General features: G+C 43.6%; 1 protein-coding gene across 1 annotated transcript; it reads left to right on the forward strand.

The window, feature by feature from the left end:
* Nucleotides 1-25803, forward strand: LOC110524932 (glutamate receptor, ionotropic, N-methyl-D-aspartate 3A). The gene is made up of 4 exons (XM_090236579.1): nucleotides 1-777; nucleotides 19935-20575; nucleotides 22165-22360; nucleotides 24892-25803. Exons 1-4 carry the CDS (start codon nucleotides 31-33, stop codon nucleotides 25801-25803), a joined length of 2496 nt encoding a protein of 831 aa, XP_090092705.1. The 5' UTR covers nucleotides 1-30.
* The last annotated feature ends 1844 nt before the right edge of the window (nucleotides 25804-27647 follow it).

Here is a 27647-nt window from a genome sequence, read left to right on the forward strand (position 1 = left end):
TTCGGTGTGGTCGGAGGTCCCTGTTGCGTGATGACGGGGCTCAGGATTTGGGTTGCGTTTGTCCGGTTTGTGCTGCTCCCTATGCTCGCACCATGCACCTTGCTGTTGTGCGTTCTGATTCCAGTGTGTCTCTCCCACCCGCAGCCTTGTCAAATCCTCAATCGGATTGGGCACACGGTGCGCGTGGGGGCCCTGCAACTGCAGCCGCGGCTCTTCAGCCACGTTTCCACCTTCAGAGGCGGTAAAGAAACCCCTGTCCCGGTTGATGAATGGGATATACACGGCGGCACGAGGGAAGCAGTGGAGAGACAGTTGGAAAATATTACCAAAAGTGTCAATGAACACGATTTACGCAGCCTAGGGACTAGGGCGTCGATAAACAGCCAACACAAGGACAGGGGGTGTAAAAGTAAGAACATGTACAAACAGAACGAGAGTGAGAGAAGTGTGTTCATGCCGAGGGACTCGATCCTATTAGCCACGGAGACGTTGAATCGCATGGCCGGTCTGTTACCATATAACCTCTCATTGGAGGTAGTGATGGCTGTGGACGCGGGGCTCGGGGAATTACCCACGTTCTCCTCCTCTACCCCGGTCTGTGAAGACCCCATGTCGTTTCTGCAGAGTGTTTGTCATACTGTTATAGTCCAAGGAGTTTCTGCTATGATGGCTTTCCCTCAGACCAGGGACGACCTGGTGAAGTTGGAATTCATCGCGTCAACGCTTCAGATTCCTGTCATCAGTGTTGTCCAGAACGTATTCAAACGGCAGAGTAAGGTAAGGCAGTTAATGTCTGTTGGCTTAAAACACTAATGTAATATTAGCATAATATTGTCTTTGCCGTGTGTGGTGTATGAACAGAGCCCTCAAGTTTAGAAAGTACAACCATGGACAGTTGAAGAAGGAACGGTTTGTTAATTCAGCATCACCGACAGGACTCCTCGTGCTGCTTTTGAGATTTCAACTCGACAAGTAAATGTTTGTATTTTTTATAAACTTGTCCTGTGTAACATGGGCAGCTAAATTCACACTCCATAAACAATCTATCCCACAAATATCACAGCACACACACACACACACACACACACACACACACACACACACACACACACACACACACACACACACACACACACACACACACACACACACACACACAAACACACACACAAACACACGCACCCCCACAACTTTTATTTTTTGCCCTAGCACTACACAGCTGTTTAAAATAATCAAAGCTTGAAGATTAATTAGTTATTTGAATTAGCTGTGTAGTGCTAGGGCAAAAACCCTGGGATCTTTCTCTAGCATCATGGCAGCATAGTTAGATCTACACCCCCTGGGATCTCTCTGTTTGTCTCTACCCCAGCATCATGGCAGCATAGTGGTTAGATCTACACCCCCTGGGATCTCTCTGTTTGTCTCTACCCCAGAATCATGGCAGCATAGTGGTTAGATCTACACCCCCTGGGATCTCTCTGTTAGTCTCTACCCCAGCATCATGGCAGCATAATGGTTAGATCTACACCCCCTGGGATCTCTCTGTTAGTCTCTACCCCAGCATCATGGCAGCATAATGGTTAGATCTACACCCCCTGGGATATCTCTGTTAGTCTCTACTCCAGCATCATGGCAGCATAGTGGTTAGATCTACACCCCCTGGGATCTCTCTATTAGTCTCTACCCCAGCATCATGGCAGCATAGTGGTTAGATCTACACCCCCTGGGATCTCTCTGTTAGTCTCTACCCCAGCATCATGGCAGCATAGTGGTTAGATCTACACCCCCTGGGATCTCTCTGTTTGTCTCTACCCCAGCATCATGGCAGCATAGTGGTTAGATCTACACCCCCTGGGATCTCTCTGTTTGTCTCTACCCCAGAATCATGGCAGCATAGTGGTTAGATCTACACCCCCTGGGATCTCTCTGTTAGTCTCTACCCCAGCATCATGGCAGCATAATGGTTAGATCTACACCCCCTGGGATCTCTCTGTTAGTCTCTACCCCAGCATCATGGCAGCATAATGGTTAGATCTACACCCCCTGGGATATCTCTGTTAGTCTCTACTCCAGCATCATGGCAGCATAGTGGTTAGATCTACACCCCCTGGGATCTCTCTATTAGTCTCTACCCCAGCATCATGGCAGCATAGTGGTTAGATCTACACCCCCTGGGATCTCTCTGTTAGTCTCTACCCCAGCATCATGGCAGCATAGTGGTTAGATCTACACCCCCTGGGATCTCTCTATTAGTCTCTACCTCAGCATCATGGCAGCATAGTGGTTAGATCTACACCCCCTGGGATCTCTCTGTTAGTCTCTACCCTCAGCATCATGGTAGCATAGTGGTTAGATCTATACCCCCTGGGATCTCTCTGTTAGTCTCTACCCCAGCATCATGGCAGCATAGTGGTTAGATCTACACCCCCTGGGATCTCTTTGTTAGTCTCTACCCCAGCATCATGGCAGCATAGTGGTTAGATCTACACCCCCTGGGATCTCTCTATTAGTCTCTACCTCAGCATTATGGCAGCATAGTGGTTAGATCTACACCCCCTGGGATCTTTCTGTTAGTCTCTACCCCCAGCATCATGTCAGCATAGTGGTTAGATCTACACCCCGTGGGATCTCTATTAGTCTCTACCCCAGCATCATGGCAGCATAGTGGTTAGATCTACACCCCCTGGGATCTCTCTGTTAGTCTCTACCCCAGCATCATGGCAGCATAGGGGTTAGATCTACACACTCATTAGTCATTTTAATAGCTTTTTACTGCATGTCAATGAATATTGAACAACAACTAGAACAGTGGTCTGTTGTTTGATGTGTCCCACATGGCACCCTATTCCCTACATAGTGAACTACTGACCAGGGCCCATTGCTACATAGTGAACTACTGACCAGGGCCCATATCTACATAGTGAACTACTGACCAGGGCCCATATCTACATAGTGAACTACTGACCAGGGCCCATATCTACATAGTGAACTACTGACCAGGGCCCGTTGCTACATACTGAACTACTGACCAGGGCCCATATCTACATAATGAACTACTGACCAGGGCCCATAGCTACATAATGAACTACTGACCAGGGCCCATATCTACATAGTGAACTACTGACCAGGGCCCATAGCTACATAATTAACTACTGACCAGGGCCCATAGCTACATAGTGAACTACTGACCAGGGCCCATAGCTACATAGTGAACTACTGACCAGGGCCCATATCTACATAGTGAACTACTGACCAGGGCCCGTATCTACATAGTGAACTACTGACCAGGGCCCATATCTACATAGTGAACTACTGACCAGGGCCCATATCTACATAGTGAACTACTGACCAGGGCCCGTTGCTACATACTGAACTACTGACCAGGGCCCATATCTACATAATGAACTACTGACCAGGGCCCATAGCTACATAATGAACTACTGACCAGGGCCCATATCTACATAGTGAACTACTGACCAGGGCCCATAGCTACATAATGAACTACTGACCAGGGCCCATAGCTACATAGTGAACTACTGACCAGGGCCCATAGCTACATAGTGAACTACTGACCAGGGCCCATATCTACATAGTGAACTACTGACCAGGGCCCGTATCTACATAGTGAACTACTGACCAGGGCCCGTTGCTACATAGTGAACTACTGACCAGGGCCCGTATCTACATAGTGAACTACTGACCAGGGCCCGTTGCTACATAGTGAACTACTGACCAGGGCCCGTATCTACATAGTGAACTACTGACCAGGGCCCGTATCTACATAGTGAACTACTGACCAGGGCCCATAGCTACATAATGAACTACTGACCAGGGCCCATATCTACATAGTGAACTACTGACCAGGGCCCATAGCTACATAATGAACTACTGACCAGGGCCCGTATCTACATAGTGAACTACTGACCAGGGCCCATAGCTACATAGTGAACTACTGACCAGGGCCCGTATCTACATAGTGAACTACTGACCAGGGCCCATAGCTACATAGTGAACTACTGACCAGGGCCCGTATCTACATAATGAACTACTGACCAGGGCCCGTTGCTACATAGTGAACTACTGACCAGGGCCCGTATCTACATAGTGAACTACTGACCAGGGCCCGTATCTACATAGTGAACTACTGACCAGGGCCCATAGCTACATAATGAACTACTGACCAGGGCCCATAGCTACATAGTGAACTACTGACCAGGGCCCATATCTCATAGTGAACTACTCTTTCATTGGTTTTTCTCTATTTGTATTATTTTCTACATTGTAGAATAATAGTGAAAACATCAAAACTATAAGATAACACATATGGAATCAGGTAGTAACCCCAAAAGTGTTCAAAATATATGTTATATTTGAGACTCTTCAAAGTAGCCACCCTTTGCCTTATTGACAGCTTTGCACACCCTTGGCATTCTCTCAACCAGCTTCATGAGGAATGTTCTTCCAACAGTCTTGAAAGAGTTCCCACATATGCTGAGCACTTGTTGGCTGCTTTTCCTTCACTCTGCGGTTCAACTCATCCCAAACCATCTCAAATGGTTTGAGGTCGGGTGATTGTGGAGGCCAGGTCATCTGATGCAGAGCTTCATCAGAGCTTGGTCAAATAGACCTTACACAGCCTGGAGGTGTGTTTTGGGTCATTGTACTGTTGAAAAACAAATGATAGTCCCACTAAGCGCAAACCAGATGGGATGGTATATCGCTGCAGAATACTGTGGTATGCATATTGGTTAAGTGTGCCTTGAATCCTAAATAAATCAACGACAGTATCACCAGCAAAGCACCCACATAATATCACAACACCCTCTCCATGCTTCACGGTGGGAACCACACATGGAGATCATCCGTTCACCTACTCAGTGTCTCATAAAGACACAGAGGTTGGAACCAAAAATCCAAATTTGGACACATCAGACTAAAGGACAGATTTCCACCGGTCTGATATTCCATTGCTCGTGTTTCTTGGCCCAAGCAAGTCTCTTCTTATTATTGTTGACCTTTTAGTCGTGTTTTTTTTTTACAGCAATTCAACCTTGAAGGCCTGATTCACACAGTCTCCTCTGAACAGTTGATGTTGAGATGTGTCTGTTACTTGAACTCTGTGAAGCAGTTATTTGAGCTGCAATTTCTGAGGCTTGTAACTCTAATGAACGTATCCTCTGCAGCAGAGGTAACTCTGGGTCTTCCTTTCCTGTGGGGGTCCTCATTAGAGCCAGTTTCATCATAGTGCTTCATGGTTTTTGCGACTGCACTTTTCTCTTTGACTATATGAGCTGTTCTTGCTATAATATGGACTTGGTCTTTTACCAAATATGCCTATCTTCTGTATACCACCCCTACCTTGTCACAACACAACTCAAATGCATTAAGATGGATAGAAATTCCACAAATTAACTTTTAACAAGGCACACGTGTTAATTAAAATGCATTCCAGGTGACTACCTCATGAAGCTGGTTAAGAGAATGCCAAGAGTGTGCAAAGCTGTTATCAAGGCAAATAGTGGCTACTTTGAAGAGTCATAGTTTTGATGTGTTCACTATTATTCTGGGTTGTAGAAAATAGTAAAAATAAATAAAAAACCCTGTAATGAGTAGGTGTGTCCAAACTATTGACTGGTATGGTAAGTAAAGCAATTCATGTCCTGTCATGGTTCACACCGTAGGGTGTGAGACCGCTTCATGTACGTATAAGTACACCTTCTGGATAGGACACTCGTCTGTCTCAGGGTCTTACCCCTAATCCAGCTAATTCATTCTGAGTGCCAAATGGAGCTTTTAGAGTCCTTGTTACAACTTGACCTGGATCAAAGACTGGTCATACCCACACTTTCAGGGCGGACACTAACCACATGGATACTATGTTGGTCTTAATGCACTTCCAACTGACAAGACTGTAATACTCACTGCAGGGCTAATATTCTGGTTACAGACTGTCAGACTGTAATACTCACTACAGGGCTAATATTCTGGTTACAGACTGTCAGACTGTAATACTCACGACAGGGATAATATTCTGGTTACAGACTGTAATACTGTAATACTCACGACAGGGCTAATATTCTGGTTACAGACTGTCAGACTGTAATACTCACTGCAGGGCTAATATTCTGGTTACTGACTGTCAGACTGTAATACTCACGACATGGCTAATATTCTGGTTACAGACTGTCAGACTGTAATACTCACGACAGGGCTAATATTCTGGTTACAGACTGTCAGACTGTAATACTCACGACAGGGCTAATATTCTGGTTACAGACTGTCAGACTGTAATACTCACGACAGGGCTAATATTCTGGTTACAGACTGTCAGACTGTAATACTCATGACAGGGCTAATATTCTGGTTACAGACTGTCAGACTGTAATACTCACTCCAGGGCTAATATTCTGGTTACAGACTGTCAGACTGTAATACTCACTGCAGGGCTAATATTCTGGTTGCAGACTGTCAGACTGTAATACTCACGACAGGGCTAATATTCTGGTTACAGACTGTCAGACTGTAATACTCACTACAGGGCTAATATTCTGGTTACAGACTGTCAGACTGTAATACTCACGACAGGGCTAATATTCTGGTTACAGACTGTCAGACTGTAATACTCACGACAGGGCTAATATTCTGGTTACAGACTGTAATACTCACTGCAGGGCTAATATTCTGGTTACAGACTGTCAGACCATAATACTCACAACAGGGCTAATATTCTGGTTACAGACTGTAAGACTGTAATACTCACTGCAGGGCTAATATTAGATCATTGTCAATCTGTCAGACAATTGTCAAATCATTCAACGGGACAGGAAGGAGCAAACACTTGCTTTGGGGGGACATTTACCCTGGTCCCAGATCTGTTGTCTCCTTCTATACCCAGGTCCCAGATCTGTTGTCTCCTTCTATACCCAGGTCCCAGATCTGTTGTCTCCTTCTATACCCTGATCTGAGATCTGTCTGTGCTCCTATCAACTCCATTGCTGTCATTGTCATGCCAAACAATCCATAAGGGGTTGGCAAGAAAGCACAAACAGATATGGGACCCAGGCTAGAAAAAACTCCTCTTGAAGTTTACTTTCCATAGTGGTTCCATTACGTTGATGCTGGCTGAACAGCGCAATGAGTTAATGCAGATTAATGGTAATTCTGGATTCTGTGTTGGCCATACAGCGTTTGCTGTGATGCGGGCTCTGCAGAAGACAGGGCGTTCACACTTCTTGTGCTTCACAGATTGGAGTTGTTGTGAAGGAAGTTGTCAAGGAAATTATTTTTTGTCTATACAGGACATACCGAGCCAACCCTAACAATTATGTCAATGTGGAGCTATATATGAAGCCCTCCACAATGTTACAACATTTCGGGGTCGCACGGTGATGCGGTATGGAGCTTGATTTGACCTCCGCAAGCCTCCCCGTGCTACACAGTTGTATCACACACTCCGTACGGAGCCTCTGACCGCATTTCTGGATCAAGCATAAATCGGCTTTTATCTGGGTCATATTCATCAGGGCAAAACATTTTGCAACGGAAAACCAAAATGAGCACTTCTTTGACAATTTGCAGACACTCCCTCCCTGTTTCAGTCCGTTTTCTTCCAACTACTGTAATGAACGGCAGGACCTATCAGGTCATTTAGAACTCTACTGTAATGAACGGCATGACCTATCAGGTCATTTAGAACTCTACTGTAATGAACGGCAGGACCTATCAGGTCATTTAGAACTCTACTGTAATGAACGGCAGGACCTATCAGGTCATTTAGAACTCTACTGTAATGAACGGCAGGACCTATCAGGTCATTTAGAACTCTACTGTAATGAACGGCAGGACCTATCAGGTCATTTAGAACTCTACTGTAATGAACGGCAGGACCTATCAGGTCATTTAGAACTCTACTGTAATGAACGGCAGGACCTATCAGGTCATTTAGAACTCTACTGTAATGAACGGCAGGACCTATCAGGTCATTTAGAACTCTACTGTAATGAACGGCAGGACCTATCAGGTCATTTAGAACTCTACTGTAATGAACGGCAGGACCTATCAGGTCATTTAGAACTCTACTGTAATGAACGGCAGGACCTATCAGGTCATTTAGAACTCTACTGTAATGAACGGCAGGACCTATCAGGTCATTTAGAACTCTACTGTAATGAACGGCAGGACCTATCAGGTCATTTAGAACTCTACTGTAATGAACGGCAGGACCTATCAGGTCATTTAGAACTCTACTGTAATGAACGGCAGGACCTATCAGGTCATTTAGAACTCTACTGTAATGAACGGCAGGACCTATCAGGTCATTTAGAACTCTATTGTAATGAACGGCAGGACCTATCAGGTCATTTAGAACTCTACTGTAATGAACGGCAGGACCTATCAGGTCATTTAGAACTCTACTGTAATGAACGGCAGGACCTATCAGGTCATTTAGAACTCTACTGTAATGAACGACAGGACCTATCAGGTCATTTAGAACTCTAATGTAATGAACGGCAGGACTTATCAGGTCATTTAGAACTCTACTGTAATGAACGGCAGGACCTATCAGGTCATTTAGTACTCTACTGTAATGAACGGCATGACCTATCAGGTCATTTAGAACTCTACTGTAATGAACGGCAGGACCTATCAGGTCATTTAGAACTCTACTGTAATGAACGGCAGGACCTATCAGGTCATTTAGAACTCTACTGTAATGAACGGCAGGACCTATCAGGTCATTTAGAACTCTACTGTAATGAACGGCAGGACCTATCAGGTCATTTAGAACTCTACTGTAATGAACGGCAGGACCTATCAGGTCATTTAGAACTCTACTGTAATGAACGGCAGGACCTATCAGGTCATTTAGAACTCTACACTGGCAAGACGTCCTGCATTTGTTTTGCCGTTTGGAGATGAAACCATGAAGAGATGAAGAGCTTCTTCTTTAGTGTGAGTAGATTAGTCTGTTTTCTGTCTGTCATTTACAAGAAGTAGACTTCACTATATACCCGGCACCATGGGGAGATTATTCAGCCTCACTAAGCATCTCATCCTGCCCCTCTGGAGAGATCTGGGGCCTAGTTTATAAATGTTGCTTAGGCACATTTCTAAGTAAACTTTGGGATTTATAAAAAACTAACTTTACGGGAGAATGGGCGGTCCTCCACGGACACTTTGACCCATGCTGTACGTACTGTACATAAACTGGAGAAACGAGAAACTGCAACTCCGATGGCAGAAGGATGAACCTCGACAAACGCTTTGAAATTGATACCATTGTGTAAAATAAAATCAAAATATTACCTCTTACGTATAATACATGAAGAGTTCCCTGGAGTGCACACAAAAGAAAAACAGCAGGACCCAGGTATATATATATATATAGTTTCCTGACCTTTCTTAAATACTTCAGACATAGGACATAGTTACATTTTGGGGGCGATTAACAGTCATTCAATGTGTTTCTATGGGCTAATAGCAGTAAGGCCAAATTCAATGTGTTTCTATGGGCTAATAGCAGTAAGGCCAAATTCAATGTGTTTCTATGGGCTAATAGCAGTAAGGCCAAATTCAATGTGTTTCTATGGGCTAATAGCAGTAAGGCCAAATTCAATGTGTTTCTATGGGCTAATAGCAGTAAGGCCAAATTCAATGTGTTTCTATGGGCTAATAGCAATAAGGCCAAATTCAATGTGTTTCTATGGGCTAATAGCAGTAAGGCCAAATTCAATGTGTTTCTATGGGCTAATAGCAGTAAGGCCAAATTCAATGTGTTTCTATGGGCTATTAGCAGTAAGGCCAAATTCAATGTGTTTCTATGGGCTAATAGCAGTAAGGCCAAATTCAATGTGTTTCTATGGGCTAATAGCAGTAAGGCCAAATTCAATGTGTTTCTATGGGCTAATAGCAGTAAGGCCAAATTCAATGTGTTTCTATGGGCTAATAGCAGTAAGGCCAAATTCAATGTGTTTCTATGGGCTAATAGCAGTAAGGCCAAATTCAATGTGTTTCTATGGGCTAATAGCAGTAAGGACAAATTCAATGTGTTTCTATGGGCTATTAGCAGTAAGGCCAAATTCAATGTGTTTCTATGGACTAATAGCAGTAAGGCCAAATTCAATGTGTTTCTATGGACTAATAGCAGTAAGGCCAAAGATAATTCTTAAAAATCCAAATTACTTCACAGATCTTCATTGTAAAGAGTTTAAACAATGTTTCCATTGCTTGTTCAATGAACCATGAACAATTAATGAACATGCACTAGTGGAACGGTCGTTAAGACACTAACAGCTTACAGACGGTAGGCAATTAAGGTCAAAGTTATGAAAACTTGGGACACTAAAGAGGCCTTTCTACTGACTCCAAAAGAAAGATGCCCAGGGTCCCTGCTCATCTGCGTGAACGTGCCTTTGGCATGCTGCAAGGAGGCATGAGGATTGCAGATGTGGCCAGGGCAATAAATTGCAATGTCCGTACTGTGAGACGCCTAAGACAGCGCTACCGGGAGACAGGATGGACAGCTGATCGTCCTCGCAGTGGCAGACCACGTGTAACAACACCTGCACAGGATCGGTACATCCGAACATCATGCGTGCGGGACAGATGCAAGATGGCAACAACAACTGCCTGAGTTACACCAGGAACGCACAATCCCTCCATCAGTGCTCAGAGGACTACAAGTACATAGGCTGAGAGAGGCTAGACTGAGGGCTTGTAGGCCTGTTGTAAGGCAGGTCCTCACCAGACATCCAGACATCACCGGAAACACCGTCGCCTATGGGCACAAACCCACCATCACTGGACCAGACAGGACTGGCAAAAAGTGCTCTTCACTGGCAAGTCATGGTTTTGTCTCACCAGGGGTGATGGTCAGATTTCTGTTTATCGTTGAAGGAATGAGCATTACATTGAGGCCTGTACTCTGGAGCGGGATCGATTTGGAGGTGGAGGGTCCGTCATAGTCTGGGGCGGTGTTGTCACAGCACCATCGGACTGAGCTTGTTGTCATTGCAGGCAATCTCAATGCTGTGCGTTACAGGGAAGACATCCTCCTCCCTCATGTGGTACCCTTCCTGCAGGCTCATCCTGACATGACCCTCCAGCATGACAATGCCACCAGTCACACTGCTTGTTCTGTGTGTTGTTTCCTGCAAGACAGGAATGTCAGTGTTCAGCCAAGGCCAGCGAAGAGCCTGGATCTCAATCCCTTTGAGGACGTCTGGGACCTGTTGGATCGGAGGGTGAGGACTAGGGCCATTCCCCCCAGAAATATCCGGGAACTTGCAGGTGCCTTGGTGGAAGAGTGGGGTAACATCTCACAGCAAGAACTGGCAAATATGATGCAGTCCATGAGGAGGAGATGCACTGCAGTACTTAATGCAGCTGGTGGCCACACCAGATACTGACTGTTACTTTGATTTTGACCCCCCCTTTGTTCAGGGACAAATTATTAAATTTCTGTTAGTCACATCATGTCTGTGGAACTTGTTCAGTTTATGTCTCAGTTGTTGAATCTTGTTATGTTCATAAAAATATTTACACATGTTAAGTTTGCTGAAAATGAACTAAGTTGACAGTGTGAGGACATATTTTTTTTGCTGAGTTTTACAAAATAAATAATTATATCTTAAACTCCTAAACCTCAAATCAAATAGCTAAATGATCCTTGGTATGACCATTGTAAAACAATTCCATATGTTAGCTTAGCATAACCCTCCCCCAAAGTCCTCTACATTGTTAAATGCAAGAATATCTAGCCTGAGTGCCAGTCTGGTCGTGCTATCATGCTAACTCCTTGTCACTAATTGCCATGCCAATAACATCAACAGATTTGGCAAGAGCACTAACAGACATGGACCCACGTTAAGGAATCTCCCCTTTCTGGAGACACTGGAGGAAGTGTTACTTGGACATAGGGGTTTTGGGGAAAGTTAGTTTTATAGTGGGGTTTAGCACCAGGGCTGGTGATGGAGGCTAAGGATATACAGTTTAGTTGGAGACGGAATCTGCAGCTGCCAGTATACAGAGGCAATCCATCCATTTGCTTTTAGAATGTTAATTGCTGACAGGTTCTGGAACCATCTCCTTTGTTAGATCATTTATTGAATTTGTTTATTGCTGACAGGTTCTGGAACCATCTCCTTTGTTAGATCATTTATTGAGTTTGTTAATTGCTGACAGGTTCTGGAACCATCTCCTTTGTTAGATCATTTATTGAGTTTGTTAATTGCTGACAGGTTCTGGAACCATCTCCTTTGTTAGATCATTTATTGAGTTTGTTTATTGCTGACAGGTTCTGGAACCATCTCCTTTGTCAGATCATTTATTGAGTTTGTTTATTGCTGACAGGTTCTGGAACCATCTCCTTTGTCAGATCATTTATTGAGTTTGTTTATTGCTGACAGGTTCTGGAACCATTTCCTTTGTCAGATTATTTATTGAGTTTGTTTATTGCTGACAGGTTCTGGAACCATCTCCTTTGTCAGATCATTTATTGAGTTTGTTTATTGCTGACAGGTTCTGGAACCATCTCCTTTGTTAGATTATTTATTGAGTTTGTTTATTGCTGACAGGTTCTGGAACCATTTCCTTTGTCAGATTATTTATTGAGTTTGTTTATTGCTGACAGGTTCTGGAACCATCTCCTTTGTTAGATCATTTATTGAGTTTGTTTATTGCTGACAGGTTCTGGAACCATCTCCTTTGTTAGATCATTTATTGAGTTTGTTTATTGCTGACAGGTTCTGGAACCATCTCCTTTGTCAGATCATTTATTGAGTTTGTTTATTGCTGACAGGTTCTGGAACCATCTCCTTTGTCAGATCATTTATTGAGTTTGTTTATTGCTGACAGGTTCTGGAACCATCTCCTTTGTTAGATCATTTATTGAGTTTGTTTATTGCTGACAGGTTCTGGAACCATCTCCTTTGTTAGATTATTTATTGAATTTGTTTATTGCTGACAGGTTCTGGAACCATTTCCTTTGTCAGATTATTTATTGAGTTTGTTTATTGCTGACAGGTTCTGGAACCATCTCCTTTGTTAGATCATTTATTGAGTTTGTTTATTGCTGACAGGTTCTGGAACCATCTCCTTTGTTAGATCATTTATTGAGTTTGTTTATTGCTGACAGGTTCTGGAACCATTTCCTTTGTCAGATTATTTATTGAGTTTGTTTATTGCTGACAGGTTCTGGAACCATCTCCTTTGTCAGATCATTTATTGAGTTTGTTTATTGCTGACAGGTTCTGGAACCATCTCCTTTGTCAGATCATTTATTGAGTTTGTTTATTGCTGACAGGTTCTGGAACCATCTCCTTTGTCAGATCATTTAATGCTTCTGCTAGTATTTCTGTCACACTCTACAGGACCCATTTAGGCTCGGTAGTAAATTATGCAGATGAATAAGGATTGTTGAATTTCCATGTTAATGGAGAAGGATTAAACCAATTGAGGCAATTAGACAAATCTTGATCATGTAGTGATTTTGCATTGGGCAGAATTTAGGATCAATTAGCCTAATATAAAACTTGCTGACCTCTGGAAGGAAACTAACCATAGCATTGATCTTTCGGCTCCTTTGCAAACTACTGCCAAAGTCAGTGCTAGAAGTACAGACATCAGAGGACAACAAGTACAGACATCCGAGGACTACAAGTACAGACATCCGAGGACTACAAGTACAGACATCCGAGGACTACAAGTACAGACATCCGAGGACTACATGTACAGACATCAGAGGACTACAAGTACAGACATCAGAAGACTACAAGTACAGACACCAGAAGACTACACGTACAGACACCAGAAGACTACAAGTACAGACACCAGAGGACTACAAGTACAGACCCCAGATGACTACAAGTACAGACAGCAGAGGACTACAAGCACAGACACCAGAGGACTACAAGTACAGACATATGAGAACTACACGCACAGACATCAGAGGACTACAAGCACAGATATCAGAGGACTACAAGTACAGCCATATGAGAACTACACGTACAGACATCAGAGGACTACAAGTACAGACATCAGAGGACTACAAGTACAGACATATGAGAACTACACGTACAGACATCAGAGGACTACAAGTACAGACATCAGAGGACTACAAGTGCAGACATCAGAGGACTACAAGTACAGACATATGAGAACTACACGTACAGACATCAGAGGACTACAAGTACAGACATATGAGAACTACACGTACAGACATCAGAGGACTACAAGTACAGACATCAGAGGACTACAAGTACAGACATATGAGAACTACACGTACAGACATCAGAGGACTACCAGTACAGACATATGAGAACTACACGTACAGACATCAGAGGACTACACGTACAGACATCAGAGGACTACAAGTACAGACATATGAGAACTACACGTACAGACATCAGAGGACTACAAGTACAGACATATGAGAACTACACGTACAGACATCAGAGGACTACAAGCACAGACATCAGAGGACTACACGTACAGACATCAGAGGACTACAAGTATAGACATATGAGAACTACACGTACAGACATCAGAGGACTACAAGCACAGACATCAGAACTACAAACATCAGTCTCTGTATTATTATTATTTATTTGGACAATGTACAACAGGAACATACAGTACCAGTCAACAGTTTGGACACACCTACTGGACACACCTACTCATTCAAGTGTGATTCCTTATTTGTTCTATTTTCTACATTGTAGAATAATAGTGAAGACATCACAACTATGAATTAACACATGGAATCATTTAGTAACCAAAAAAGTATTAAACAAATCTAAATACATTTGATATTTGATATTATTTAAAGTAGCCACCTTTTGCTTTGATGACAGCTTTGCACACTCACATTCTCTCAACCAGCTTCATGAGGTCGTCACCTGGAATGCATTTCAATTAACAGGTGTGCCTTGTTAACATTTATTTTGTAGAATTCTGTCGTCCTTAATGCGTTTGAGCCAATCAGTTGTGTTGTGATAAGGTAGGGGTGGTATACAGAAGATAGCCATATTTGGTAAAAGATCAAGTCCATATTATGGCAAGAACAGCTCTAATAAGCAAAGAGAAACGACAGTCCATCATTACTTTAAGACATGAAGGTCAGTAAATCCAGAACATTTCAAGAACTTTGAAAGTTTCCTCAAAAACAGTTGCAAAAACCATCAAGCGCTATGATGAAACTGGCTCTAATGAGGACCGCCACAGGAAAGGAAGACCCAGAGTTACCTCTGCTGTTGAGGATAAGTTCATTAGATTTACCAGCCTCAGAAATGCAGCCCAAATAAATGTTCAAGTGTTCAAGTAACAGAGTTGAACATCAACATCCAACTGTTCAGAGGAGATTGCATGAATCAGGCCTTCACGGTCGAATTGCTGAAAATAAACCACTACTAAAGGACACCAATAAGAAGAAGAGACTTGCTTGGGCCAAGAAACACAAGCAATGGACATTAGACCGGTGGAAATCTGTCCTTTTGTCCGATGAGTCCAAATGTGAGATTTTTGGTTCCAACCGCCCTGTCTTTGTGAGATGCAGAGTAGGTGAACAGATGATCTCAGAATGTATGGTTCCCATCATGAAGCATGGAGGAGGAGGTGTGATGTTGTGTGGGTGCTTTGCTGGGGACACTGTCAGTGATTTATTTAGGATTCAAGGCACACTTAACCAACATGGCTACCACAGCATTCTGCAGCAATACGCCATCACATCTGGTTTGCGCTTAGTGGGGCTATCATTTGTTTTTCAACAGGACAATGACCCAAAACACACCTCCAGGCTGTGTAAGGGCTGTTTGACCAAGAAGGAGAGTGATGGAGCTCTGCATCAGATGACCTGGCCTCCACAATCACCTGACCGCAACCCAATTGTGGTGGTTTGGGATGAGTTGGACCACAGAGTGGAGGAAAAGCAGCCAACAAGTGCTATATGTGGGAACTCCTTAAATACTGTTGGAAAAGCATTCCAGGTGAAGCTGGTTGAGAGAATGCGAAGTGTTCAAAACTGTCATCAAGGCAAAGGGTGGCTACTTTGAAGAATCTAAAATATATTTTGATTTGTTTAACTCTTTTTTGGTTACTACATAACTTCATGTGTTATTTCATAGTTTTGATGTTCTCACTATTATTCTGCAATGTAGAAAATAGTAAAAATAAAGAAAAGCCTTAAATGAGTAGGTGTGTCCAAACTTTTGACTGGTACTGTAAGTCTCAGTAAACAGAGAAATTATGCATTGCACCAGATTTAGCAAAGTGAGAGAGAGAGAGAGACAGAAAGAGGGAGAGAGGGAGAGGTAATATGACTGGCAATATGACTGGTAAATAGAATGAATAGAACCTCTAACCCTGGTAATATGACTGGTAAAGAGAATGAATAGAACCTCTAACCCTGGTAATATGACTGGTAAATAGAATGAATAGAACCTCTAACCCTGGTAATATGACTGGTAAATAGAATGAATAGAACCTGTAACCCTGGTAATATGACTGGTAAATAGAATGAATAGAACCTCTAACCCTGGTAATATGACTGGTAAAGAGAATGAATAGAACCTCTAACCCTGGTAATATGACTGGTAAATAGAATGAATAGAACCTGTAACCCTGGTAAATAGAATGAATAGAACCTCTAACCCTGGTAATATGACTGGTAAATAGAATGAATAGAACCTGTAACCCAGGTAATATGACTGGTAAATAGAATGAATAGAACCTGTAACCCTGGTAAATAGAATGAATAGAACCTCTAACCCTGGTAATATGTCTGGTAAATAGAATGAATAGAACCTGTAACCCTGGTAATATGACTGATGAATAGAATGAATAGAACCTCTAACCCTGGTAATATGACTGGTAAATAGAATGAATAGAACCTCTAACCCTGGTAATATGACTGGTAAATAGAATGAATAGAACCTGTAACCCTGGTAATATGACTGGTAAATAGAATGAATAGAACCTGTAACCCTGGTAAATAGAATTAATAGAACCTGTAACCCTGGTAATATGACTGGTAAATAGAATGAATAGAACCTGTAACCCTGATAATATGACTGGTAAATAGAATGAATAGAACCTCTAACCCTGGTAATATGACTGGTAAATAGAATGAATAGAACCTCTAACCCTGGTAATATGACTGGTAAATAGAATGAATAGAACCTCTAACCCTGGTAATATGACTGGTAAATAGAATGAATAGAACCTGTAACCCTGGTAAATAGAATGAAAAGAACCTGTAACCCTGGTAATATGACTGGTAAATAGAATGAATAGAACCTCTAACCCTGGTAATATGACTGGTAAATAGAATGAATAGAACCTGTAACCCTGGTAATATGACTGGTAAATAGAATTAATAGAACCTCTAACCCTGGTAATATGACTGGTAAATAGAATGAATAGAACCTCTAACCCTGGTAAATAGAATGAATAGAACCTGTAACCCTGGTAATATGACTGGTAAATAGAATGAATAGAACCTCTAACCCTGGTAATATGACTGGTAAATAGAATGAATAGAACCTCTAACCCTGGTAATATGACTGGTAAATATAATGAATAGAACCTCTAACCCTGGTAATATGACTGGTAAATAGAATGAATAGAACCTCTAACCCTGGTAAATAGAATGAATAGAACCTGTAACCCTGGTAATATGACTGGTAAATATAATGAATAGAACCTCTAACCCTGGTAAATAGAATGAATAGAACCTGTAACCCTGGTAATATGACTGGGAAATAGAATGAATAGAACCTCTAACCCTGGTAATATGACTGGTAAATAGAATGATTAGAACCTGTAACCCTGGTAACATGACTGGTAAATAGAATGAAAAGAACCTGTAACCCTGGTAATATGACTGGTGAATAGAACCTGTAACCCTGGTAATATGACTGATAAATAGAATGAATAGAACCTCTAACCCTGGTAATATGACTGGTAAATAGAATGAATAGAACCTCTAACCCTGGTAATATGACTGGTAAATAGAATGAATAGAACCTGTAACCCTGGTAATATGACTGGTAAATAGAATGAATAGAACCTCCAACCCTGGTAATATGACTGGTAAATAGAATGAATAGAACCTCTAACCCTGGTAATATGACTGGTAAATAGAATGAATAGAACCTCTAACCCTGGTAATATGACTGGTAAATAGAATGAATAGAACCTCTAACCCTGGTAATATGACTGGTAAATAGAATGAATAGAACCTGTAACCCTGGTAACATGACTGGTAAATAGAATGAAAAGAACCTGTAACCCTGGTAATATGACTGGTAAATAGAATGAATATAACCTCTAACCCTGGTAAATAGAATGAATAGAACCTCTAACCTTGGTAATATGACTGGTAAATAGAATGAATAGAACCTGTAACCCTGGTAATATGACTGGTAAATATAATGAATAGAACCTCTAACCCTGGAAATATGACTGGTAAATAGAATGAAAAGAACCTCTAACCCTGTTAATATGACTGGTAAATAGAATGAAAAGAACCTCTAACCCTGGTAATATGACTGGTAAATAGAATGAATAGAACCTGTAACCCTGGTAAATAGAATGAAAATAACCTGTAACCCTGGTAATATGACTGGTAAATAGAATGAATATAACCTCTAACCCTGGTAAATAGAATGAATAGAACCTCTAACCCTGGTAATATGACTGGTAAATAGAATGAATAGAACCTCTAACCCTGGTAATATGGCTGGTAAATAGAATGAATAGAACCTCTAACCCTGGTAAATAGAATGAATATAACCTGTAACCCTGGTAATAAGACTGGTAAATAGAATGAATAGAACCTGTAACCCTGGTAATATGACTGGTAAATATAATGAATAGAACCTCTAACCCTGGTAATATGACTGGTAAATAGAATGAAAAGAACCTCTAACCCTGGTAATATGACTGGTAAATAGAATGAATAGAACCTGTAACCCTGGTAAATAGAATGAAAATAACCTCTAACCCTGGTAATATGACTTGTAAATAGAATGAAAAGAACCTCTAACCCTGGTAATATGACTGGTAAATAGAATGAATAGAATCTGTAACCCTGGTAAATAGAATGAAAAGAACCTCTAACCCTGGTAATATGACTGGTAAATAGAATGAATAGAACCTGTAACCCTGGTAAATAGAATGAAAATAACCTCTAACCCTGGTAATATGACTGGTAAATAGAATGAATAGAACCTGTAACCCTGGTAATATGACTGGTAAATATAATGAATAGAACCTCTAACCCTGGTAATATGACTGGTAAATAGAATGAATAGAACCTCTAACCCTGGTAATATGACTGGTAAATAGAATGAATAGAACCTGTAACCCTGGTAATATGACTCGTAAATAGAATGAATAGAACCTGTAACCCTGGTAATATGACTGGTAAACTCTCAGGTACACTGGCAAAGGCTGCCTGGTATTGTGATGTAATAATTTCCATGGTAATTTTATAATGTTCAATCAAATGATGTTAACTGATGTTCCTCATGTAATGGCCACCAGTCCACTTCCTGCTTTTACTTCCTACTTTGCTCTTTGTAGTGGCCACCAGTCCACCCATTATGCCATCATTGACTTGAATGGGGACGCCTGTTCTATTGATTCCGTTTCTATGGCAGCACATGTAGTGAGGAGTGGAGGAGAGTTGAGAGAAGGCCAAGATTGTGCAAAGCTGTCATCAAGGCAAAGGGTGGCTACTTTGAAGAATCTCCCATTCTAAAATAATTGTTTTATTAAAAAAAAATACTTTTTTGGTTAATAAATGATTCCATATGTGTTATTTCATTGTTTTGATGTCTTCACTATTATTCTACAATGAAGAAAATAGTAAAACACTTTGACTGGTACTGTATCTCTCGCTCTGCCTCCTCTCCTCCCTCTCTCCCTCCTTTCAGAACCCTCTCCATTTCCAGATGCCGATGCAGAACCCGGCCCTGCCCCAGGTGGAGCTGCTCTACTCCCTGCTGGTGATCAACAGCTGGTATGACGTCAGCCTCCTGCTCTGTCAGGAGTGGAACATTTCTAGCTTCCTTGTTCGTCTCCGTAACAACACCAAGTTCCACCTGGGTTCTGTGGTCAACATCACCACCTACACTACCTCCTCTGGATCTCACCGCAACAGCTCTGTCTCCAAGGCTGACTTCCAGACCTCTCTACGGGGATACCTGGAGTCCATCAAGGAGTCAACGTCTACAGTCGTAACATTCGGCTGCGACATCCGGGACATGAAGAGGATCTTTAACGTGGTGACCAAGCTGGGCCTGATGCTGCCAGAGTACCACTGGGTGTTGGGGGACACGCAGGACGTGGAGGAGCTGAGGACCGAGGGGTTGCCGGCGGGACTGCTGGCCCATGGCAGGATGGGGACTCCCTCCCTGGATCACTACGTACAGGATGGGCTGGAGCTGGTGGCCCGGGTGGTGGGGTCAGCTGCGTACCGCTCCCCTGAGCTCGCCCTCATCCCCTCCATCACCAACTGCATGGATACACAGAGTAGCCAGAACAGGAACATGACCTCAGGGAAATATCTGTCCAGGTGCAGTACTGATGCTGATTCACTTCTGATATAAGCATTAATAAAGAAGATTGTGGTGATTTAATCCTAGTGGTTTAGGACAAAAGCTCTGTATTGGTCAACACCTGTAAATACATAACCTAGAGGACATACTGTATGTCTCTTATAAAAATTCCACAACAACAAACTTGCCAAAACAGAGAGAGCTGAGATCCCCCTTACTGTCTCAAGTCAGGTGTGGAGCATGTCCTTAACTGACTTGCCTAAAGGTAAACATTTTTTTTTTTAAATGACCACCTGATAGAGTCTGACCCCCTAATAGTGAAATATATTTATTTTACCTTAATTTAACTAGGCAAGTCAGTTAAGAACAAATTCTTATTTTCAATGACAGCCTAGGAACAGTAGGTTGACTGCCTGTTAAGGGGCAGAACGACAGATTTGTACCTTGTCAGCTCGGGGATTTGAACTTGCAACCTTTCAGTTACTAGTCCAACACTCTAGGCTACCCTGCCGCCCCATCTATCAGACATACACAGTCTGACCCCCTGATAGGGATATTTATAGTCTGACCCCATGATAGAGATATCTATAGTCTGACCCCATTATAGAGATATCTATAGTCTGACACTCTGATAGAGATATCTATAGTCTGATTTCATGATAGAGATACCTATAGTCTGACCCCCTGATAGTGATATCTATAGTCTGACCCCATGATAGTGATATCTATAGTCTGACCCCATGATAGAGATATTTATAGTCTGACCCCATGATAGAGATATCTATTGTCTGACCCCATGATAGAGATATCTATAGTCTGACCCCCCGATAGTGATATCTATAGTCTGACCCCCTGATAGAGATATCTATAGTCTAACCCCCTGTTAGTTATCTATAGTCTGACCCCATGATAGAGATATCTATAGTCTGACCCCATGATACTGATATCTATAGTCTGACCCCATGATTGAGTTATCTATAGTCTGACCCCATTATAGAGATATTTATAGTCTGACACCCTGATAGAGATATCTATAGTCTGATATCATGATAGAGATATCTATAGTCTGACCCCCTGATAGTGATATATATAGTCTGACCCCATGATTGAGTTATCTATAGTCTAACCCCATTATAGAGATATTTATAGTCTGACACCCTGATAGAGATATCTATAGTCTGACCACCTGATAGAGATATCTATAGTCTGACCCCATTATACTGATATATATAGTCTGACCCCATGATGGTTCTGTTTGACCAGCAGGTCACAGATACAACCCCCTCTTTGCCTTTCCTGGCATCAGGGCTCAGGCCCTGCCAAAAGGGCACATAATGAACCAGGCTTGTGCAGCTTAGAGCTCATCTCAGTAGCTAGGTGAGGTAAGACGGTGCTGTCTGCTGCAGTAGTTTAGTCACAGTGTCCTCAAGCTGCAAGTGCAGGTGTAAAGAATTATATGATTTAATTGAGATTCATGAACAGAAGACAGTCCCACATCAGATTCACCTGAGTGGTTTTCTGTTCTGGCCTTCAACCCCTGAATTCTAAGCCTCAAATGTACCCTTATCCTATAACCTCATCTGTTCCTCTGCCCCTCCCCCTGCAGGTTTCTGTCCAACACGTCGTTTGAAGGTCTGAGTGGTTTCATCTCGTCCCAGGAGGAGACAGTGATCTCCTCTGAGAGCCATCACTTTATTTGGTCCCTGCAACAAGACCCCATAGGGAAGCCCATGTGGACCAGACTGGGCCGATGGAAGCATGACAGGGTGCTACTGGACTACACTGCCTGGACCAACAAACAGGTGAGAGGGAGGAGGAGAGAGAGATGAGGGAGGGGGAGGGGCTCAGAGAAACATATGTTCCTACCTTCCCCCTGGTCTCCCCTTACTAATAGATATGTTACAACTTCCCCCTGGTCTCCCCTTACTAATAGATATGTTACAACTTCCCCCTGGTCTCCCCTCACTAATATATATGTTACAACTTCCCCTGGTCTCCCCTCACTAATATATATGTTACAACTTCCCCTGGTCTCCCCTCACTAATATATATGTTACAACTTCCCCCTGGTCTCCCCTCACTAATATATATGTTACAACTTCCCCTGGTCTCCCCTCACTATTAGATATGTTACAACTTCCCCCTGGTCTCCCCTCACTAATATATATGTTACAACTTCCCCTGGTCTCCCCTCACTAATATATATGTTACAACTTCCCCCTGGTCTCCCCTTACTATTAGATATGATACAACTTCCCCTGGTCTCCCCTATGTTACAACTTCCCCCTGGTCTCCCCTTACTAATAGATATGTTACAACTTCCCCCTGGTCTCCCCTATGTTACAACTTCCCCCTGGTCTCCCCTTACTAATAGATATGTTACAACTTCCCCCTGGTCTCCCCTATGTTACAACTTCCCCTGGTCTCCCCTTACTAATAGATATGTTACAACTTCCCCCTGGTCTCCCCTTACTAATAGATATGTTACAACTTCCCCCTGGTCTCCCCTTACTAATAGATATGTTACAACTTTCCCTGGTTTCCCCTTACTAATAGATATGTTACAACTTCCCCCTGGTCTCCCCTTACTAATAGATATGTTACAACTTCCCCTGGTCTCCCCTTACTAATAGATATGTTACAACTTCCCCTGGTCTCCCCTTACTAATAGATATGTTACAACTTCCCCTGGTCTCCCCTTACTATTAGATATGTTACAACTTCCCCTGGTCTCCCCTTACTAATAGATATGTTACAACTTCCCCTGGTCTCCCCTTACTATTAGATATGTTACAACTTCCCCTGGTCTCCCCTTACTAATAGATATCTTACAACTTCCCCCTGGTCTCCCCTTACTAATAGATATGTTACACCTTCCCCTGGTCTCCCCTTACTAATATGTATGTTACAACTTCCCCCTGGTCTCCCCTTACTAATAGATATGTTACAACTTCCCCCTGGTCTCCCCTTACTAATAGATATGTTACAACTTCCCCCTGGTCTCCCCTTACTAATAGATATGTTACAACTTCCCCTGGTCTCCCCTATGTTACAACTTCCCCTGGTCTCCCCTTACTAATAGATATGTTACAACTTCCCCCTGGTCTCTCCATACTAATAGATATGTTACAACTTCCCCCTGGTCTCCCCTTACTAATAGATATGTTACAATTTCCCCTGGTCTCCCCTTACTAATATATATGTTACAACTTCCCCTGGTCTCCCCTATGTTACAACTTCCCCCTGGTCTCCCCTTACTAATAGATATGTTACAACTTCCCCTGGCCTCCCCTTACTAATAGATATGTTACAACTTCCCCCTGGTCTCCCCTTACTAATAGATATGTTACAACTTCCCCCTGGTCCCCCCTTACTAATAATAGGCACTCAACTTATAAACAATTCCCCCACACTTCCCTACCAGTGAATCAAAGACATTCTCCCTCTTCCCTACCAGCGAATCAAGGACATTCTCCTTCTTCCCTACCAGCGAATCAAGGACATTCCCTCCCTCTTCCCTACCAGCGAATTAAGGACATTCTCCTTCTTCCCTACCATCAAATCAAGGACATTCCCTCCCTCTTCCCTACCATCAAATCAAGTACATTCTCCCTGTGCCCTACCAGCTCATCAAGGACATTCTCCCTGTTTCCTACCAGCTCATCAAGTACCTTCTCCCTGTGCCCTACCAACTCATCAAGGACATTCTCCCTGTTTCCTACCAGCTCATCAAGGACATTCTCCCTGTGCCCTACCAGCTCATCAAGGACATTCTCCCTCTTCCCTACCAGCGAATCAGGGATATTCTGATAAGCGTGACAACGTTTGATGATGTAATGTTACAAGTAAAGTAGGAAGACCAGGTTTTAAAAGGCAACAGGATAGTCATGTGACATGAAGGAGGTGTTTCCATGTGGTCTGGAGAAGCGGTTTAATGCTCTGACTGAATGGAAGCTGATAATTATTAGTTTTTTACTCTGCTGGTCTCAGCAGGTCCCAGGAAGAAATGACGAGTCCTCGCCTTCCGAGACCGAGTACCAATGTATCCGACACAAGACCAAGACACTCAATATGTTGACTCCAGTACTACAACCCTAGCTCATGGACTATGCTGCCTGGACTAGAACATTATAGCCTGGGTACCATACCTGTTTGTGCTATTATTCCTCTCCTTGCCACCTCTTGTCAGATGCCAAACATGTAAATGCTGCTGCTGCCACGGTTAACCTCTCTTTTCCACCTTTCTCATGTTTTCTTTCTCTCTCTATCCTTCCTTCTCCCTCTCTCCTTCTACCCCTCCCTGATGGACTATGTTGCCTGGTCTAACAAACAGGCATCCTATCAGGGCGGGGACTGGAGGTACCTGTCGCGGCTCCATCTGCGGGTGGTCACCCTGGTGGAGCACCCCTTCGTCTTCACCCGGGAGGTGGATGAGGACGGTCTCTGTCCCGCTGGTCAGCTCTGCCTGAACCCCCTCACCAACAACACAGCCCTTCTCCAGTCTCTCTTCCTCCAGATGCGGGGGCCTAACGACAGCATTCCCATGGAGTATAAGAAGTGTTGCTACGGCTACTGCGTCGATCTACTGGAGAAACTGGCGGAGGACATGGGGTTTGACTTCGACCTGTATATTGTAGGCGACGGCAAGTACGGTGGGTTTAAGAGCGGACGCTGGACAGGGCTGGTGGGGGATCTCCTCAGCGGAGCGGCCCACCTGGCCGTCACATCTTTCAGTATCAACTCGGCCCGGAGCAGGGTTATAGACTTCACCTCCCCGTTCTTCTCCACCTCTCTGGGCATCCTGGTACGGACCCGGGATACGGCCGCGCCCATCGGGGCATTCATGTGGCCCCTGCACTGGTCCATGTGGCTGGGGATATTCGTCTCGCTACACGTTACTGCCGTGTTCCTGACCATCTACGAGTGGAACAGCCCGTTTGGGATGACGCCGCGAGGCAGGAACAGAGATAAGGTGTTCTCCTTCTCCTCGGCTCTGAATGTCTGCTATGCCATCCTGTTTGGCCGTACAGCTGCCATTAAACCTCCTAAGTGCTGGACGGGGCGGTTCCTCATGAATCTCTGGGCTATCTTCTGCCTGTTCTGTCTGTCCACCTACACAGCCAATCTGGCCGCCGTCATGGTGGGGGAGAAAACATTCCAGCAACTCTCAGGAATACACGATCCAAAGGTAGGAAAACTCAGCTGTATTAACTCCTGTCCAGTACTACAACACGTGCATAAATAGTGCACCGTAGGGTGTTGTGGGGCTGAGGCCTGAAGCTGGGAAGAGTGGCCTGGAAAGGGTCTGGGGTAAGGGGGCTAGGGGGAGGAGCCTGGGGAGAGGGGGCTGGGGAGAGGGAGAGAGGCAGAGGGGCTAGAGAGTTGGGTTGGGGAGAGGGGCTGGGGTAAGGGGGGCTATGGAGAGGGAGAGGGGCTAGGGAGTGTGGCTAGGATATGGGGAGAGGGGCCTGTTTTAGAAGGGTTAAGGAGAGGGAGAGGGACTGAGGAGAGGGGCTGGGAAGAGGGGCCTGGGAGAGGGCCTGAGGATAGGGTATGGGGAGAGGGACATGGGCCTGGGAGAGGGCCCTGGGAGAGGGGCCTGGGAGAGGGGCCTGGGGAGAGGGCCCTGGGATAGGGGCTGGGGTATGGGGAGAGGGGGCTGGGGAGAGGGAAGGGGACGGGGAGAGAATCCTGGGGAGAGGGCCCTGGGAGAGGGTCTGGGGAGAGGGGAGAGGGCCCTGGGAGAGTGGCTGGTGTATGGGGCTGGATGAGGCATAAGGTTCAGGAGGTTATGGATTTTACAATGGAGAGGAGTTGAAGTGAAAAGGGTATTTTTGAAAAGAGTCCAGTAGATATATGAGGGTTGCAGTGTTGTGGAGAGTTCCAGTTTAAAGTGCAGTATCATCACAATTAATCAGTGGTCTGTCTGGGACAGTCCGACTGGTCTAAGCAACTGCCTCCGGAATAGGTCAAATAATGTATCAGTGTGAATGTGGGATCAAATCCATCCCACTGCTATTCTAGATCACCCTCTCATCCTATCTTTCCTGTCAGTCTTTCACTGTCCTGTCTAAACAATACATGCGAAATGGTTGGACAGCCCAACTCCTTTAAAAAAAATAAAAAATAACAATCACAGTTTAAAGGTAACAGGAGCTAAGAGAGCTCTGTAACAGGTAAGCTGTGATGAGGAGGTTACAGACCACAGTTACAGGAGGTTACAGACCACAGTTACAGGAGGTTACAGACCACAATTACAGGAGGTTACAGACCACAGTTACAGGAGGTTACAGACCACAGTTACAGGAGGTTACAGACCACAGTTACAGGAGGTTACAGACCACAATTACAGGAGGTTACAGACCACAATTACAGGAGGTTACAGACCACAGTTACAGGAGGTTACAGACCACAGTTACAGGAGGTTACAGACCACAATTACAGGAGGTTACAGACCACAATTACAGGAGGTTACAGACCACAGTTAAAGGTTACAGACCACAGTTAAAGGTTACAGACCACAGTTAAAGGAGGTTACAGACCACAGTTAAAGGAGTTACAGACCACAGTTAAAGGAGGTTACAGACCACAGTTAAAGGAGGTTACAGACCACAGTTACAGGAGGTTACAGACCACAGTTACAGGAGGTTACAGACTACAGTTACAGGAGGTAATAGACTACTCTAACAGTTACAGGAGGTACAAGACCACTCTAACAGTTACAGGAGGTACTAGACCACTCTAACAGTTACAGGAGGTACTAGACCACTTTAACAGTTACAGGAGGCACTAGACCACACTAACAGTTACAGGAAGTAATAGACCACACTAACAGTTACAGGAGGTACTAGACCACAGTAACAGTTACAGGCGTTACTAGACCACAGTAACAGTTACAGGAGGTACTAGACCACACTAACAGTTACAGGAGGTATTAGACCACACTAACAGTTACAGGAACTACTAGACCACTAACAGTTACAGGAGTTACTAGACCCACTAACAGTTACAGGAGGTAATAGACCACTAACAGTTACAGGAGGTTCTAGACCACACTAACAGTTACAGGAGGTACTAGACCACAGTAAC

Source organism: Oncorhynchus mykiss, chromosome 5 (assembly GCF_057628025.1).
Source record: "Oncorhynchus mykiss isolate SJ-2025 chromosome 5, ASM5762802v1, whole genome shotgun sequence".
In the NCBI taxonomy this organism is placed as follows: Eukaryota; Metazoa; Chordata; class Actinopteri; order Salmoniformes; family Salmonidae; genus Oncorhynchus; species Oncorhynchus mykiss.

Coding starts and splice junctions, on each gene's coding strand:
- LOC110524932 (XM_090236579.1), top strand. CDS start 31: ATGACGGGGCTCAGGATTTGGGTTGCGTTTGTCCGGTTTGTGCTGCTC. Junction 778..19,934: donor TATTCAAACGGCAGAGTAAG/GTAAGGCAGTTA, acceptor CCCTCCTTTCAG/AACCCTCTCCATTTCCAGAT. Junction 22,361..24,891: donor CTGCCTGGACCAACAAACAG/GTGAGAGGGAGG, acceptor TCTAACAAACAG/GCATCCTATCAGGGCGGGGA.